General features: G+C 47.1%; 1 protein-coding gene and 1 long non-coding RNA gene across 2 annotated transcripts in view; one reads left to right on the top strand and one right to left on the bottom strand.

Annotated features, from left to right (window-relative positions):
* Window positions 1-17,845, top strand: part of LOC120366037 (uncharacterized) — a 42,741-nt gene that overhangs the window by 15,254 nt on the left and 9,642 nt on the right. The window contains exon 4 of the long non-coding RNA XR_012516573.1: window positions 17,458-17,591. This is a non-coding gene — a long non-coding RNA (uncharacterized LOC120366037). The remainder of the gene's footprint in view (window positions 1-17,457; window positions 17,592-17,845) is intronic.
* LOC101037079 (quinone oxidoreductase PIG3-like) lies at window positions 3,772-10,990 on the bottom strand. The gene is made up of 6 exons (XM_003935250.4): window positions 10,900-10,990; window positions 10,346-10,488; window positions 8,323-8,590; window positions 7,130-7,342; window positions 4,508-4,704; window positions 3,772-4,017 (listed from the first exon to the last, which is right to left on the bottom strand). The coding sequence occupies exons 1-6, from the start codon at window positions 10,907-10,909 to the stop codon at window positions 3,838-3,840; spliced, it is 1,011 nt and encodes a 336-aa protein (XP_003935299.2). The 5' UTR covers window positions 10,910-10,990; the 3' UTR covers window positions 3,772-3,837.

Genomic DNA, 17,845 nt, shown 5'->3' on the forward strand with positions numbered 1-17,845 from the left:
ACAGAGCCTGGGTTCCTATGATTGGAAAATGATATTTAGAGACCACAGTATGTATTTAAGAGGTGCTCATTGCTATGAGATAGATATTTCCTAGCTCGATCCATTGAGAAATAACAAGAGGTTTCTAGTCCTTTTCAATGGATAGAGCTAGAAAATATCCTTTTATTTTTTAAGAGAAAATGCATGAAGAATTCTGATAGTTTCAGTTTACTCTGAGGGCTATAGGGCTTTAACTTAACTTCTTCTTCTTTTTTGTTTTCTTTTTTTAGACAGAGTCTTACTCTGTTGTCCAGGCTGGAGTGCAGTGGCATCATCTTGACTCACTACAAACTCTGTCTCCTTGGTTTAAGTGATTCTTGTGCCCTCAGCCTCCTGAGTAGCTGGGATTATAGTCCTGCACCACCATGCCTGGCCAATTTTTGTATTTGTAGTATAAATGGGTTTCACCATGTTGTCCAGGCTGGTCTCCAGCTCCTGACCTCAAGTAATTCCCCTGCCTCGGTCTTGCAACGTGCTGAGATTACAGGTGTGAGCCACTGAGCTTGGCCTAACTAAACTTCCTAGAGTTTTTTTCTCCTGAAACTCATGGCTTCTAAGGATATAGGTATATTTACTTTTGTTGTTGTTGAGATAGGGTTTTGCTCTCTCACCCAAGCTGGAGTGCAGTGACAATCATAGTTCACTGCAGCCTTTATGTTCTGGGCTCAAGTGACCTTCCTGCCTCAGCCTCCTGAGTAGCTCAGAATACAGGTGCATGCCACCACACCTGGCTTTTTTTTTTTTTTTTGGTAGAGATGAGATCTTGCTGTGTTGCCCAAGTTAGTCTCAAACTCTTGAGCTCGAGCAATCCTCCTGCCTCACCCTCCCAAAGTGCTAGGATTACAAGCAGGAGCCATTGCACCCCCCCTCCATTATAGTTATTTATAGTAACATGATTATTGAAAGTTTATAATTTTCTTGGTATCTTTTTGTTCATAGGCCATATCCCTAAATAAGGACATACAGTCAAGTTACTGCGTTCTATTTATTATTATTATTATTTTTGAGACAGAGTCTTACTCCATTGCCCAGGCTAGAGTGCAATAGCATGACCTCAGCTCATTGCAATCTCTGCTTTCTGGGTTCAAGAGATTCTCTTGCCTCGGCCTCCCAAGTAGCTGGAATTACAGGTGTGCACAACCATGCCCAGCTAATTTCTGTATTTTTAGTAGAGACAGGGTTTCACCATCTTGGACAGGCTGGTCTCAAACTCCTGACCTCAGATGATCTGCCTACCTCAGCCTCCCAAAGTGCTGGAATTACAGGCATGAGCCACCATGCCCAGCAAGTTATTGTGTTCTTAATTTCACATCAGTTGAAATTATTCCTTTCTTGGCCGGAAGCGGTAGCTCACGCCTGTAATTCTAGCACTTTGGGAGGCCGAGGTGGGTGGATCACCTGAGGTCAGGAGTTCAAGATCAGCCTGGCCATCATGGTGAAACCCATCTTGAAAAAAAAAAAAAAAAGAAATTATTCCTTTCTCTGTGGCTAATCTATGAACTAAAAATAAAATTCAGTATATTTCTTTGATTTTAGGGATTCATTTTTTACATTTTTAATTTTGTTTCATATTTATGTGGAACATTTACATGATACCAAAATAAAATCTTCAAAACACAGTAATTCAGAGGAGTCTAGCTCCTACACCCATCCCTTCCATTCTGTCTCCTCCTCTTTATGAAGGTGAAAGGTGAACACTGGTTTCCCTTAGCGTTTATTGATTGATTGATTGAGACAGAATCTCACTCTGTTGCCTAGGCTGGAGTATAATCACAGCTCACTGCCTCTGCCTCCTGAGCTCAAATGCTGCTCCCACCTCACCTTCTCAAGTAGCTGGGACTGCAGGCATGTGGTACCACACCTGGCTAGTTTTGATTTTTTCTTTCTTTCTTTCTTTTTTTTTTTTTTTTTTTGGTAAAGATGGGATCTCTCTATGTTGCCCTAGGCTAAAACTCCTGCCTCAGCCTCCCAAAATGTTGGGGTTACAGGCTTGAGGCCATTACAGGCATGAGGCCTTGCACCTGGCCTTTTTTTTCCCTTAAATTTTTTTTTTTTTTTTACTGTCCTTGAATTTGGCTGAAACATCTCCATTTTTTATTCTCCTGTTAGAAAATATAAGAAAATATGTGTGCATATATACATACACATTTATGTTCATATATTCCCCTTTTCTAAGGCCATATTCATTATTGTTTACCTCATTTTTTCTCTTAACAACATATTCTGGAGATTATAGCAGTTTACCTTTCTTTATACAGCTATATAGTACTCTATCATATGATATCATAGTTTATCCACTAAGCTCCCTCTTGATAGATATTTGGATCATGGTAGAGAGATCTGAGATAAAACAAATATGTTTGAAGGTCCTGTAGTTGGAAGGAGAGCCATGGTAGAAAACGAGGCTGCAGAGACAGGCATGGGGCAGTCTATACAAAGACTTGTGGCCCTTTAAGGGTCTTATCACTGCTCTACTAGGTATGGAAGGCTATGGAAGTGTATTGAGCAAGGCTGTGACATGATTAAATTTGCCTTTTGAAGAGATCACTTTTACTACAGTGCAGGATATGGATTACAAGAGAAAAGAGTGGGTATAAGAAGATAAACTAGAGGCTGGGTGCAGTGGCTCACACCTGTAATCCCAGCACTTTGGAGGCCAAGGCAGGTGGATCACGAAGTCAAGAGATCGAGATCATCCTGGCCAACATGGTGAAATCCCATCTCTACTAAAAATACAAAGACTAACTGAATGTGGTGGTGCACACCTGTAGTCCCAGCTACTTGAGAGGCTGAGGCAAGAGAATCACTCGAACCTGGGAGGCAGAGATTGCAGAGAGCTGAAATTGTGCCACTGAACTCCAGCCTGGCAACAGAGCAAGACTCTATCTCAAAAAAAAAAAAAAAAAAAAAAAAAAAAAAGATGAAGATAAATTAGAAAACCATTGCAATAGCCCAGGTAAAAGATGGACAGTAGCTTGGATTAGGAGAGATGGTGAAATGGAGAGAAAGGAAAAGACAAAAGAGATTTAGAAAAGAAAGTTGGCTACTTGGCGATCCATTGGATCTGAAGATTAGAGAGAGAAAGGGTATCAAGGATGACTTCTAGGTTTCTGGATTTGGCACCTGGATTCGCGGTTTGCGTTTATGGAGACAGGAAAGCCTGGGAAGTGAGTAATATTAGGTGATGATTATGTGTTAAACTTTGAACATGTTAAAGTAGAAGTACCTTTGAGATATCTAAGTGTCAAGTTGTCAGTTTGATATATGCATCTGGAACTCAGAGAAGGGGTTGGGGCCAGGGCTCTGTGTTAATTCAGGCTAGTCCTTTGATCTTCAGAACTGATCTGAATCCCTAGGCCATTTCTGAAGATCAAAGGACTATTCTGAATCAGGGAGCAGACTGGATGTAGTTTATTCCCCCAAATATGGGAATTTTGGCTATGGGAATAGTCAAACAGACCTGGGGTATAGCCATTGGAAAAAAAAAGCTCCCACCCCCAAAAAATTTGTCATAATATATTTATAATATATGAACACTTTGCAGCTTACATATAATCTACAAAGTTCTTACCTTGCCCACTGCAATGTATTTTACAGCTAACGAAGTGATCTTATTTCTGTGGTCTCAGTTTAATGTTCTCAACAATGTTGTGAGGTAGCCTGGCCCCAGTTTTCTTTAGACCATCCCCTGGCCCAACTCAGCCCAGCCCAGGGGCTCCCCACACTCCCACATCCCCGGCTCTATCCCTGACAGTTCTCCTTGGCCCGGTGTCCCTCATCAGCCACACCGTGTTCAAGTTAGGGCATCTCCAGGATAATTTTCCCCACGTTCTGGTTGGCCTCCATGCGAGCGTGGGCCTTCTGAATCTCAGCCATAGTGAAGACTTTATCCACAACAGGCTGCAGCTGCACAGCACTACCGGGGGAGAAGTGGGCCAGGACTTGCTCTGTGAAGGTCTTCACCAATGTTTCCTTGTACTGAGGCAGAGAGAACAGCACATTAACAGGATAAGGATGAGGTCTCCTTGGCCTCATACAACTTCATGGGGAATATCAGGCCATGCCTGGTTGGCCCTAGTACTAGCCTTGACTCAAGGAGGTCAGACCAAACCATGGAGGAGGAAAGATCATTTATCAATCTAAATTCCCTTGGACAATGGAACCCCTGGAATATCAAGGGACCCTACCACCCCCGAATCTCCTAAAGTATGGGAGTCTCAATATGAATCCTGGACTTGGAAGAGAGGAGGAGTAAGTCCAAGTTATATTAGGAAGTAGGTGGTGGAAATGAGACTTCTGAGGGAGGAAGGGTCAGGCTAACCCTTAGGTTCCCATCCAGAGGAAGGAGAGTTGGCAACGTCAGCAAAGCTTCATGAGCAGGAATTCTATAAGCCAAGGCAGATCGGAGTCAGGTGATTATAACTCAAGGGCAGTGCCCAGAACCTGCTCAGCTTTGTCTGTCACCTACCTTCCGATCCCTGGACCTCAGCAGACTGGCCCGCAGACTTCCGCGCTTACACAACAGCTTGGAAAGCAGGGGTCCGTTGACTTCTGCTCCCCCCATGAGACCATACAGAACCCATCGGCCATCTGCAGCCAAACAGTGGAGGTTCTTCTCCCAGTAGGAGCCACCAATGCAGTCGAGGATCACATTGACACCCACACCTTGGATAGTAGGTAGAAATGGCTTAGATATCGTGGGAAGGCAGATGCCCAAACTCCTCCCCTCTGGATCTAGTTTTGCACATTATCCTGTGTGTCAGGAAACAAAGTGGGAAGAAAAAGCACTATCTGGGAGGGAAGGTGCACTTAGTCCTCCTAGAGAGCTGGGGGAGAAGTGCTAAGCATGCAGCTTTCAGACGACCTTAGGCTAAGGAGGTATGTCTCATCATAGTTCTAAACACAGACTAACCCAGCCTTGAGTACTTGCACTGGAGAGCATTGTTCTCTTCTGAAAAGTCAGTAGACTTCCTCCTTAATTACCTCCTTTTTTGGTAATTAAAGTTACGTAATCCCCTTGGGTACTGGACCCTCTGGAGCTTTGAGGAACTCCCCAAATCGTTTATTTATTTATTTATTTATTTTTTGAGATAGAGTCTCACTTTGTGGCCCAGGATGGAGTACAGTGGTGTGATCTCAGCTCATTGCAAGCTCTGCCTTCTGGGTTCAAGCAATTCTTATGCTTCAGCCTCCTGAGTAGCTGGGATTACAGGTGTGCGCCACTACATCTGGCTAATTTTTGTATTTTTAGTAGAGACAGGGTTTCACCTTGTTGGCCAGGCTGGTTTCAAGCTCTCAACCTCAGGTAATCCACCTACTTCAGCCTCCCAAAGTGCTGGGATTACTGGTGTGAGCTACTGTGCCCAGCCACCCAAATCTTTTTTTTTCAATCCATCCCCACCATGGTTGAGATCCCTCAAATGTTTACAAATATGGGAATCCCAATCATTCTTCTTTTTCTCTTCCTCCTCCTCATTTTCCTTCTTCTTCTTCCCTTCTCCTTCTCTCCTCCTGTTCGTCCCTTTTCTTCTTTCTCCTCCATCTCCTCTTTCTTTTCCTCTTCTTTCTTCTTCCTCTCCTTCCCCTTTTTCTCTCTTCCTCCTCCTCCTTCACTGGGCAGCCAGGAAGCTCAGACTCTTGCATAATACTTGCTCACAGTTATTGTTCTAATCTTTATGATTAACATGTTTTTTTCTGCTTTCCTTGGTACATATTTTCTAGTTCTAATTAATTTTTTTTCCATCCTGAGTGGTTAGACCATCTTCAGGCTTTGTGAAAATACAGTAGAGAGTGAGGATTGCGATAGAGAAAGAAGAGAGGGTTGCGAGTCCAGAGGAGGAAAAGGGAGATGTGGCAGGCAGCCTCCAGGATGGTCCCCTGATGACCCCTCCCTTCTAGTATTTACACCTTCCAGTCCCTTCCTTTGAGCATGGATTGGATTTACAGACTTTCTTCTAACAAGAAGGACATGACAGAAGTGATGGGATGTCAATTCCAAGACTAGGTCACCAAAAGGTGGTGGCTTCCCTATGGGACATGGGACACTTTCATTCTTGCTTGCTCTCTCTGAAGGAAGCAACTGGCCATGTTTCACACTACCCTATGGAGAGGCTCATATATCAAAGAACTGATGTCTCTGGCTAATAGCTGCCAAGAACCTGAAGCCTATGAAAGCCATGAGACTGAACTTGCAGGCCAATTGCACCCCAGGTGAGCCTGGCGATGACCACAGCCCTGGCTGACGCCTTGGGAGAGACCTGGAGCTGAAGGACCCAGCTAAATTGCTCCCAGATTCCTGAACCACAGAAATGGGGAGATAATAATATGCATTGTTTTAAGCCACTAAGTTTTGGGTAATTTGTTATGCAGCAATAGATAGCTACTAATAAAGGAGAGGAAGGAGGAGGTAAGGTTATGAAAGGGGAGGGGACAGGATAAGAGAAGAGGGGTTAAGCCAGGGATCAGCTAGCTGATCTCCTTCAAACACACAGGCCAGTGCACATGCACACACACACCCTCCAAACACACAGGCACCCCTCCCCCCGACACACACACCAAACACACAGGCACATACACACACACCCTTCAAACACACAAGCATGAGTACACACAAACACACACACACACACACACACACTACTAACACACAGGCCTGCCCACACACACCCTCTAAACACACAGGCCTGCACACGCACACACACACCCTCCAAACAAATAGGCCCCCCCAATACACACACTTCAAACACACAGGCCTGCACATACACACACACCCTCCAAACACACAGGCCAGTGCACATGCACATACACACACCCTCCAAATACACAGGCCTACACACACACACACACACACACACACACCAAACACACAGGCACATACACACACACCCTCCAAACACACAGGCCTGCAGAGACGCGCACACACACACACACACACACCCTCCAAACACACAGGCACACACATGCACACACACATACTCCAAACACACACCCCCCACACACCCTCCAAACACACAGTCTGCACACACATACACTCTCTCTCTCTCTCTCTCTCTACACACACACACACACACACACACACATGCACACCCACCCTGTGTGGCCTTCAGAGCCCCCTCAGAGAAGTCCTCCTTCTTATAATCGAACCCAGCTGCAGCACCCAGCCCTTCTGCCAGTTGGATGTTCTCCTTGGAGCTCGTGGTCACCAGGGGGATGGCGTTGAACAGCCTGGTCAGCTGGATGGCAGCGGTACCCACACCTCCTGTGCCGGCGTGAATAAGCACGGTCTCTGCCTCTCGAACTCCTCCTGTGGCAACAATACCAGAGCATCCTGAGCTAGTGAGGGCGTGGGGGTGGGAGAGTGTAGGATTGGTTTGGAAACATAAACCCTCTGTGCCCTGAGGGTGTGAGGAGAGACCAGGCTGAAGGTCATGGGCCCTGGGTCACAAAGAGCACTAAGCACAAGGAGCCATCAGAGGTTTTACAGCAGCGGGGGCCTGGACCAGGGCTGGGCTTGAGCAGGATTAATCCAGTGAAGGATTAATCCCTGAAGGCGGCTCCTGAGCCAGGCTTAGAACTGTCTAGAGCTCCTGGGAGAGGGAGGTCCCCAGGCCACATGTCTGGGCTACTCTGATCCCTTTTTGTGTGAGAAATGAACCACTGCCTGAGGGACCTGGGCAGACAGACTTAAGGACAGTTTCTTCTCCTCTGGAAATAGGGACAGGCAGCTGGAACTGCTCTGAGAACCTTGCTTTTGCCTCATATTGGTCATAAAAACTGCCCATGGGCTGTATGTGGTGGTTCACACCTGTAATCCCAGCACTTTGGGAGCCAAGGAGAAAGGATTGCTTGAGACCAGGAGTTCAAGACCAGCCTGGGCAATATAGTAAGACCCTCATCTCTACAAAATTAAAAAAATTGGCTGAGCATGGTAGTCTATGTCTGCAGTCCCAGCTACTTGGGAGGCTGAAGTGGGAGGATCACTTGAACACAGGAGGTCAAGGCTACAGAGAGCCACGATCAAGCGACTGCACTCCAGCCTGGGCCATGGAGTGAAACCGTGTCTCAAAAACAAAATGAAACAAACCAAAAAACTGCCTGTAGTTGTCTCCATGGGGTACATGTCTGGGCTGGCTCTGGGATTAGAGGCTAGGGCGTGTCAGGGTGTGGGTGAAGGGCTTACATTTTCAGGGCCAGCAGATGCCTGGGTTGGGGTCAGCAGTTGGCCTCAGGTGACAGGGTAGGGCTAGTGGGAGGGGATCTCTATGGGGTAGGGATCCTTCTCACCCACACAATGCAGCAGCTGGAAGGCGGTGAGCCAGGCCTCTGGGATGGCTGCAGCCTGGGGCAGGGTCAGTCCCTCTGGGATAGGCATGAGGAGCCCCTCGGGGACAGTGACGTACTGAGCCTGGCCCCCACCAGGCAGCAGAGCCATGGCTGCATCCCCGATCTTCCAGTGTCCCTGGCAGCCAGGCCCCAACTCTGCCACGTGTCCAGATGCCTCGAGTCCCAAAATGTTGCTGGCTCCTGGGGGCGGGGAATACTGGCCTTGTCTCTGCAAAGGGAGGGCAGCACAGTAAGTGGGTCTGATAAGGGGAGTTAAATGTCAGTCCTCTTTGTTGCTGGAGAGAGAAGGTGGATTTTTGGCTTAGAATCTACTTTCGGTTTTCTAGGGTGGGAGAAAATTCAGATAGTCTCCAAATAAGAGTCATTCCAGAAACAGCTTCATCCCAGAGACAGCCTGAGAGGTCTTCCCTGTCTCTACCTCAGCCTGGCAGACAGTATTGTGAGTCAGGGGGCTGAGGGAGCTGGGAGAAGGCGTGGAATGCAGCTTGCTAAGGTCTGTGACCCTGAGAGGATGGCCAGGGGACATCCTGCCATCTCAGCCCTTGTTTCTCCTGCTCTGAACTCAGCTTCCACAAGAAGGTGAGCGATTATGCCATCTTTACCAGCTAGAAACTGGATCTGCAGAGGGGATGTCATGCAAACTGGTTCTCTGAGTCTCCAGCCTGGAGGAAGGGGAGGCAGGAAGGGTGCTGGCTTGGCTCTGGGGCACAGGGACTGAGATCATGGCTTGCAAGGGGTTGCATTCATTGCTGCCTGACACAACTTGGGAGTTGGATCAGAATAGGCTCCAAACAAAGGGGCCTGGGACCCTCAGTTCTCAAACTTCCTATGTATACACGAATCCCCTCCTTCCCGAGAGGCAGCTCTCTGGACTTTGGAGCCAAATGATCTGGATTCAAATTCTGTCTCTGCCATTTATTCAGTCATATAACACATGCTACACATGCTTACTATGTGTCAGGCCCTGTACTAGGCAAAGTAGATTACTCTGTTCTGGTGGAACTTATAGTCTAGTGGGGGAAGACAGACTTTAAAGAAGTATACACACACACACACGCGCACACACACACACACACACACACGCAAACGAGCCAGATCTGTGGAAACTAGCGGTCTGCCATTAGAGAAGCCAGACATACAAAGAATGGTTGAAGAGCATCTCAGGGAGAGAGAAAGGTAAGCTCAGAGCAGGAAGGAGCATGGAGTGCAGTGGGAGGGTGCTGGGCAAGGGACAAGGACTTCTGCTTAGGGGGATGAGATGTCAGTGGCCTGACCAGCAGGGCCCCACAGTGGGTGAGGAGTTTCCATTTTGTCCTAAGTGTGTGGCCATCTCTCTGTGGGTTGCTCCGGCTGCCAAGTGGAGAGGGGGCTGGAGGAGGTGCTGCCAGTGCCCGGGTAAAGTGGAACTGGCGTGGCCCTGGATAGAGCAGCAGGGAGAAGGGGGCTGACTGGACATCTGCTGATGAGGGAGGCTCAGAGGCCCAGGCTGATGAAGCAGATGAGGAGCAGAGAGACAGGGCATCAACCCCAAGCTTCTGGCTTACGTAGTTTCCTGGGCATCGTTCTCACTTTCCTCATTACTGAAATGGAGACACAAGGCCCCATCTCCTTGGGTGCTTGTGAGGCTTAAATTAAAATATCCACTGAGCAGGTGCCTGGCACAGAGTGAGCACTCAACGAACCTCAGCTCTTCTCCTGGCTAATGTCTGCGCGGACTCTCCCGGCCTGGCCCAGCTGTGGGGCTAGGTAAGGCAGTGTCCCTGGCTGGCTCTGAGGGCACAATGGTGGGTGCTGCAGTCCTGCTCCTGAATCTGACACAGATGCCAAGAACCTAAGCCACCCATCTAGCCATGCTGGGCCCAGCTCCCTTCAAAACTGGCTAATGGTCAGGTCCTGACCCAAGCAGCTCTGATCCAGGAGCAGGCGCTGGTCTCCAGTGCCCCACCCCATGGTAATTGGGTACCTGCAGTAAGTCTGCCCGGTTCAGGGCACTGGCTGCCACCTTTAGGAGGACTTCACCTTCCCCTGGGCTTGGCTTGGCTACCTCCTTCACGTAGAGGTTTTCCGGTCCTCCTGGCTTGTCAAAATGCACGGCCAACATTTTATCTGAGGACACAGGAGTGGAGGGATGGAAGAAAGGCATGGAAACTGGGACAGATTTGAAAGGAACCCCCTTCCCCAAATTAGGATCTCCAGAGATTGCCTGTCTCCACCTCTCATCTCTGACTGCTGCCCCTCACCGTCACTGCCTGTCTGGCTTCCCTAACTACATCCCTAGCCACTGCTGCTTCCTGCATCTTCTCTGGCTGTGAAGAGGGATTCATGCAGCGGCTGTGGAATGAAAGAAATTGAGATTCAAGTCTTGGGCAAGAATGGGACTAAGATATTATTACATAACGCACTGTCCCGGGCCCAGGCAGAGCAGGGCTCTGCAGACAGTCCCTCTCCCGGGGAGTTAGCCTGCCTTTCTGGGGCTGGTGGCCCTGAGAGCACAGCCCAGGAGGAGGGGAGCCTCACCTGGAGCCATCTTGCTGGGGTCTCCCTCCTTCCGTCAGCACTGGGTTGCCTGTGCCTCCTGCCTCAGTGTGGCTGCTGCTGCAGGCCCAGCTCAGGGAGGGACTATTTATGTTCTGGGCAGAGGGATCGGCAGGCCCATTGCCTGGCATGTGGGTGTGCCCTGTTTGTTCATTTTAGAAATGTAATTATCAAAATGATCTCATCATGTTACACAAGTTTGATCCTCAGGGGACACAACCTGCCCTGCACCCCTCAACCTAAGGCTGTGGTGGCTGCACTCCTCCCTGTACCCCTCAACCTGAGGCTGTGGTGGCCCAAGTTCCTCCTGGCATCCCTCAGGCTGAGGCTGTGGTGGCTGGTCCCTCCCTGCACGGGTTGTGACAGGCTGTCTTCCTGACTTGGGTATCTCTAGATGCTGCTTCTGTCCCAGGGCAGGAGGGTGGCTGAGTGCTGCTTTCCCTTAGGGGCAGATAACTCATATTTGGGGTGAAGGGCTGTATCTAGCTCTGTGCCAGCTGTGTGGTGGGCAGAGAAGGTGCAGTGCAGCTGTTAAAGGAGGGTGAAGAAATAAAGGGATAGGTGCTCAAGGGACCCCTGAAGGCTGTGGGTGTTTGAGAGGGGAAGGTGCCTCAGGCTGGGGAAAGGTGCTTGGATGATGTGGTGCCTACCTGAGCCTCACAACATCCCCAAAGAGTCAGGCAGGTGATGAGCTCCATTTTCAGGTGGGAAAACAGAGAGGTAAGGGCCTCATCTAGGATCACAGAGCTCATCCACAGAAAAGCAGCCGCCAGAACCCAGGACTCCTGGGTTAGAGTCTGCAGGAGAGGCTGCCTCATCACCCCCTCCCACCTGAATGCTGAAAAGGCCAAGTGGAGAGAAGGAAGAGCACCTCGGAAGTGGCTGCCCCTCACAGCAGATGGGGAAAGGAGGGATTTCTATATGTGGTATGGAGCTTAGGAGGTTTCCCTGGGTGCTGCAAAGATCATCTCCGAGTGCCTGATCCCCCAAAAGGGGCAGCAATAGGTCTGTTGGAAACCCCACAAAAAAGTTTGCTTTTCTTGAAACAAAGCATCACCTCTGCTCTAACCCCCTTTCTGTCAAGATCCAAATTTTTGGGTTGGGTGGTAATTTGCAGTGTCTGTTTCCACAGTCCCCCAGCTTTGAGTCTTCCCAAAGGATTATGTTTTAGCAGAACAAACAATATCTGTGTTAAGCATGGGTGGAGGTCTGTGTCCAGAAACCCAGCTGGTCCTAGGGTACAGTTGCTGCTGTTCATCTTGGTAGTTAAATGGGTTTGGGGGGATAATCTCTTGTCCAGTGGGCTCTCAGCTCCTCCAAAGGGTTCTGTGAAGTTCTGCTGAGTCACCTTGAGGCAGCAGCTTCTCTAATTCTAAGCCCAAGCTTGGAGGTGACTCATGGTCTGGAGCAGGATAAAGGTTGATACTTTTCCCACTGAAGGAACTGGAGCAGTTCAGCTCTGGGTACGGTGCCAGCTTCTGTGCCTGCAGGACTTTTTCTGGGTTCCTCCTCCCCTCCCTCTGTGGACACTCCACCCTGAGGCTGGTGGGCAAATCCTGGGAGTAAAGATTTAGGAAGGCTCTGGGAGAGAGAAGGGCTTGGAATCTGCCCAACAGGACCCCTATTCACCCCTGGTGTCTTCTGGGGCTGTCTGCTTGGCTACCTGCCTCTGCCATCTTCCTGGCCACCACCCACCATGGCTCAGGGCCCAAGGCATTTCTCCTTACTCCAGGTGGTAGTCTGCACATTTTTAAATTCTGAAATAGGCAAAAAGCATGTTCCAAAACTATGTGTTCCCTCTCACTTTTCATTTCTTTTAATTTTACTTTGAGGATACATGTGTTGAACATCCAGGTTTGTTAATAGGTATACATGTGCCATGGTGGTTTGCTACACCTATTAGCCCGTCATCTAGGTTTTAAGCCCCTCATACATTAAGTATTTGTCCTAATGCTCTCTCTCTCCTTGCCCCCATCCCCCAAAAGGCCCTGATGTGTGATGTTCTCCTCCCTGTGTCCATGTGTTCTCATTGTTCAACTCCCACTTATAAGTGAGAACATTTTGTGTTTGGTTTTCAGTTCCTCTGTTAGTTTGCTGAGGATGATGGTTTCCAGCTTCATCCATATCCCCGAAAAGGACATGAACTGATTCTTTTTTATGGCTACATAATATTCCATGGTGCATATGTATCACATTTTCTTTATCCAGTCTATCATTGATACGCATTTTGGTTGGTTCCGAGTCTTTCCTATTATAAATAGTGCTGCAATAAACATAGGTATGCATGTGTCTCTTTTTTTTTTGAGACAGAGTCTTGCTGTGTCACCCAGGCTGGAGTGCAGTGGTACAATCTCGGCTCACTGCAACCTCTGCCTCCAGAGTTCAAGCAATTCTCCTGCTTCAGCTTCCCAAGTAGCTGGGACTACAGATGCCCGCCACCACACCTGGCTAAGTTTTTTTTGTATTTTTAGTAGAGGTTTCACTATATTGGCCAGGCTGGTCAATATAGAGGTTTCACTATATTGGTCAGGCTTGAACTCCTGACCTCATGATCCGCCTGCCTCAGCCTCCCAAAGTGCTGGGATTACAGTGTGAGCCATCATGCCTGGCTGCATGTGTCTTTATAGTAGAATGATTGATAAACCTTTGGGTATATACGCAGCAATGGGATTGCTGGGTCAAATGGTATTTCTGGTTCTAGATCCTTGAGGAATCGCCACATTTTTTTTTTTTTAAAGACAAGGTCTTGCTCTGTCACCAGGGCTGGAGTGCACTGGCACCATCATAGCTTATTGCAGCCTTGACCTCTTGGATTCAAGTGATCCTCCTGCCTCAGGCTCCTGAATAAGTGGGCCTTGGCCTCTCAAGTAGTCTCATGTGCCTCAGACTGCAGGCACATGCCACCACACCTGGCTACTTTTTAAAGTTTTGGTAGAGACAAGGTCTTGTCATGTTGCTCAGGCTGGTCTTCAACTCCTGGGCTTAAGTGATCTTCCTGCCTCACTTACCAAAGTGCTGGAATTACAGGTGTGAGCCACTATGCCTAGCCTCCTCTCACGTTTTTAAGTTGATCTCTAAAATTTTTCATCTGAAATATAAATAGTTCAAAAGATAAGGATTTCTTATTTCTTTTAATACTAACATTTTAAACTCTTACAACAGGCTTTCCTCCCTCCGCCCCGCAAGAGACAGAGTCTCATTCTCTTGCCCAGGCTGGAGTACAATGGTGTGATCATAACTCACTGTAACCTCAAACTCCTGAGCTCAAGGAATCCTCTCACCTCAGCCATCCTAGAAGCTAGGACTACAGGCACATGACACCATGCCTGGCTAAATTTTCTATTTTTCGTAGAGACAGTCTTACTATGTTGCCTCAGCTGGTCTTGAACTCTTGGCCTCAAGGGATCCTCCTGCCTTGGCCTCTCAAAGAGCTGGGTTTATAGGCATGAGCCACTTTGCCCAGCCTGCATCAGGCTTTTAAATATATCAATTGGGCTGGGTGTGGTGGCTCACGCATGTAATGCCAGCACTTTGGGAGGCAGAGGTACACAGATCACTTGAGGTCAGGAGTTGGAGACCATCCCAACCAACACGGTGAAACCCGTCTCTAGTAAAAATACACACACAAAAAATAGCTTGACATGGTGGCTCATACCTGTTGTCCCAGCTACTTTCAAAGGTGAGGCAGGAGAATCACTTGAACCTGGGAGGCAAAGGTTGCAGTGAGCCGAGATCACAACACGGCACTCCAGCATGATATTAGAGCAATTTGATATTAATATAATCATCCACTAAACAAGACCTAAACTCTTCTTTAACAGTTAAAAGTTTTACAACCTTATTTTTCTTCTACTACTCATGTTTTCATTCCATTTTTTTCATTGAATCATATTCTGCTACATTTTATGTTTTACTGATCATTCTTATCTGCAACCAAAATATGTATATAAATTGATATTAATTAAAAAGTTATTTTCTGTGACCACAGGGCTACTATACGTGTTAAATTTTGTTTGGATTTATTATTATTACAATATTATTAGTCCACAATTGAGCAAAACAATATGTATTACTTTAATAATTATGAAATATAAAATGTAAAATTTTTTTGGAAAGACATTTTTAATGACACTTGGTAGGGTTGAATTTTTCCCAATAGTTATTATATATGTGGATGAATATTACTTATTGCTAGAATCGGACTGAGTTTGAAATTAGTTCTCTTCCCATTTTTTATTTTTATAGACAAGCTCTGAGAAATTTAGTTTGCATAAATTAGGTGGGAAAGAAATTTCATTGTAGGAATGCTAGCCGATTCTTTGAATACATCTGAATTACGTAGTAAAAACCATATAATGATTTGTCATCAAAAGTTATTTTCAATGCTCTGTTAGCTGACAACTTAATTAGATCTTGCTTCAGTTTTACTGAAAGTAAATACTTGGAAATCATCCAATCTGTTATTCAGTCACAAATGTCATCCAAGTTCTCAGTTTCTGGAATTATACCAACAAAGCTTTCTGAAGACATATCAAATGTTTATTAATTACATCTGCTATTTTTTCACTTAGAGGTACCTTGTTTACATTGATATACTCAGGAAAGATTCAGGAAGTAAAAATGTTAATTTCAATACATTTTTGCTAAATTTTTGGGATGAAATCCTTTTAGCTTATCACATGCTTTAAATGTAGTTTCAGGCCAGTTATGGTGGCTCACACCTATAATCCCAGGAGTTTAAGACCAGCCTGACCAAAATGGCAAAACATTGTCTCTACTAGAAGTACAAAAATTAGGAGGTGGGCATGGTGGCTCACTCCTGTAATCCCAGCACTTTGGGAGGCTGAGGCAGGTGGATCACGAGGTCAGGGGTTCGAGACCAGCCTGACCAACATGGTGAAACCCCATCTCTACTTAAAAATACAAAAATTAGCCAGGTGTGGTGGTGCACACCTGTAATCTCAGCTACCTGGGAGGCTGAGGCAGGAGAACTGCTTGAACCCGGGAGGCAGAGGTTGTGCTGAGCCGAGAGCATGCCATTGCACTCCAGCCTGGGACCAGCCTGGGCAACAGTGCAAGACTCTGTCTCAAAAAAAAAAAAAGAAAGAAAAGAAATACAAAAATTGGTCGGGTGTGGTGGCAGGCACCTGTAGGCTGAGGCAGGAGAATCGCTTCAACCCAGGAGGTGGAGGTTGCAGTGAGCCGAGATCGTGCCACTGCAGTCCAGCCTGGGCAATAGAGACTCTGTCTCAAAACAAACAAACAAACAAAATATTTTCATTAACATGTTGGAGCTGCAGACTTAACTCATTTATGGAAAACATCTGTGACATTGTTATTGGCAAAGGCAGTCCTCACTGTTAAACTAATCAGCCAAATCAAATTACTTTCTATCAGAAAAGTCTTCTCATTTTTAAATTAATCATGTTAGTATGTGCCTTCTAACAATCATTTCGCTTCTGAATCTTAACAAATATAGATGGACAAGGCATGCAGACTTCCTTTCATGGATGAATTATGATATAAGAGTGTTCACTGTTTCTCACTGATTTTTTTTTGCTTTACTCTTATGGGACTCTCCTTCATATATGATGCATTTTTGAACAATAGAGCATGAAAGAGATCATTCAATTTTAAAATATTGAGAATATTCCCTTCCTTTGGTACCTCACAGCTCTTATGCTCCAAGCCAGGCTCAAAGGCTCAAAGGGCTGTGCGAGTGAGCTCTTTTGTATACTTGGTGAAGGGAGGCTGAGGAGGGGAGGCCAGAAAGTAACCTTGACATGAATCTTCAACTACAGCAGATCCTTTTTAGGAAAGTACATATGGAAGTTGAGAACTTGGGAAAAACGAACCCCTTAAATCCATTCATGCCAGTGTGCCTCTTCTAATGGCTTTGTGAACCACCAAGATACAAAGTTCTCTAGTTTTGAGACCCTTGTTTCAAAAGATCGCCTGCTCCCTGGGCACCTCCACAGGTGCTGTATAGCTATCACCAAAGTGTCTCGTGTGGTTCTCTCTGAGTAGCGGGACCCAGTTGGAAGTTTGTAATGAGAATTACAGGAGGCAGCTGAAATGCCCTACAGAGGAGGCTCCAGACAGTTATTGCCTTGAGGAGGTTTATGAAAAAGGCTCTCACTAGGCACCCAGCAGTGCAGCAGGTGTGTTTAGGAAAGGCTAGCCAGCCAGGTGAGCTGCCAAGAGACTTCACCAGGCCTGCAGAACTTCAGAGACTTGCTGTAGTCTAGGTCAGACTCCCTGCCCACAGCACGTCTAGCACGATCTACAGCTCACAGAACTGAGTTCTCAAATCCAGATGTCAGTGTGCTAATTTATAAGGAGAAATTATTGGCATGGGGACTGAACCCCAAAATCTATAGGCAAATCTATGTGGAATGTCAAATGATAAGCTAGGACTCAGGACAAGATGGGATGATTGAGATGAATTGGGGGTGGGGCCAAGATGGTGGACTGGAGACAGCTCATGTGTGCTGCTGTCATGGAGAAGAAACAAAAGGACTAGTAAACACTGACCTACAGGCTGATCATCTGAGCAACCACGCTGGGATCCATAAGGGCAGCAGAAGAACACGGAGAGCAGAGAGAAGTGAAGCCAGGCACCAGCTGTATGGGCTCAGCATGGAGCCAGGAGAACCTCTTCAACACAGGACAGGGTGAGTGAGTGAGAGCCCCCTGGGGGACTCATGCTCTCCACAGGGATCTGTGCAAGACTGGGAACAGGAGAATCCTCTAGGCCCCACACCCACCCATTGTGCTTCTAGACTGAGGCAGAGAGCCACTTAGACGTTTTATGGGGTCACCTCTCGAGTCCAAAGGGACCTCTATAAGCCTTAGGCCCCAGAGCAGACCAGCCAGCACCATAGCCCCAGTAGAGGCTGCAGTTACCAGGCCTGGGAGCAGTAAGGTT

The sequence above is a fragment of the Saimiri boliviensis genome, chromosome 1 (assembly GCF_048565385.1).
Source record: "Saimiri boliviensis isolate mSaiBol1 chromosome 1, mSaiBol1.pri, whole genome shotgun sequence".
In the NCBI taxonomy this organism is placed as follows: Eukaryota; Metazoa; Chordata; class Mammalia; order Primates; family Cebidae; genus Saimiri; species Saimiri boliviensis.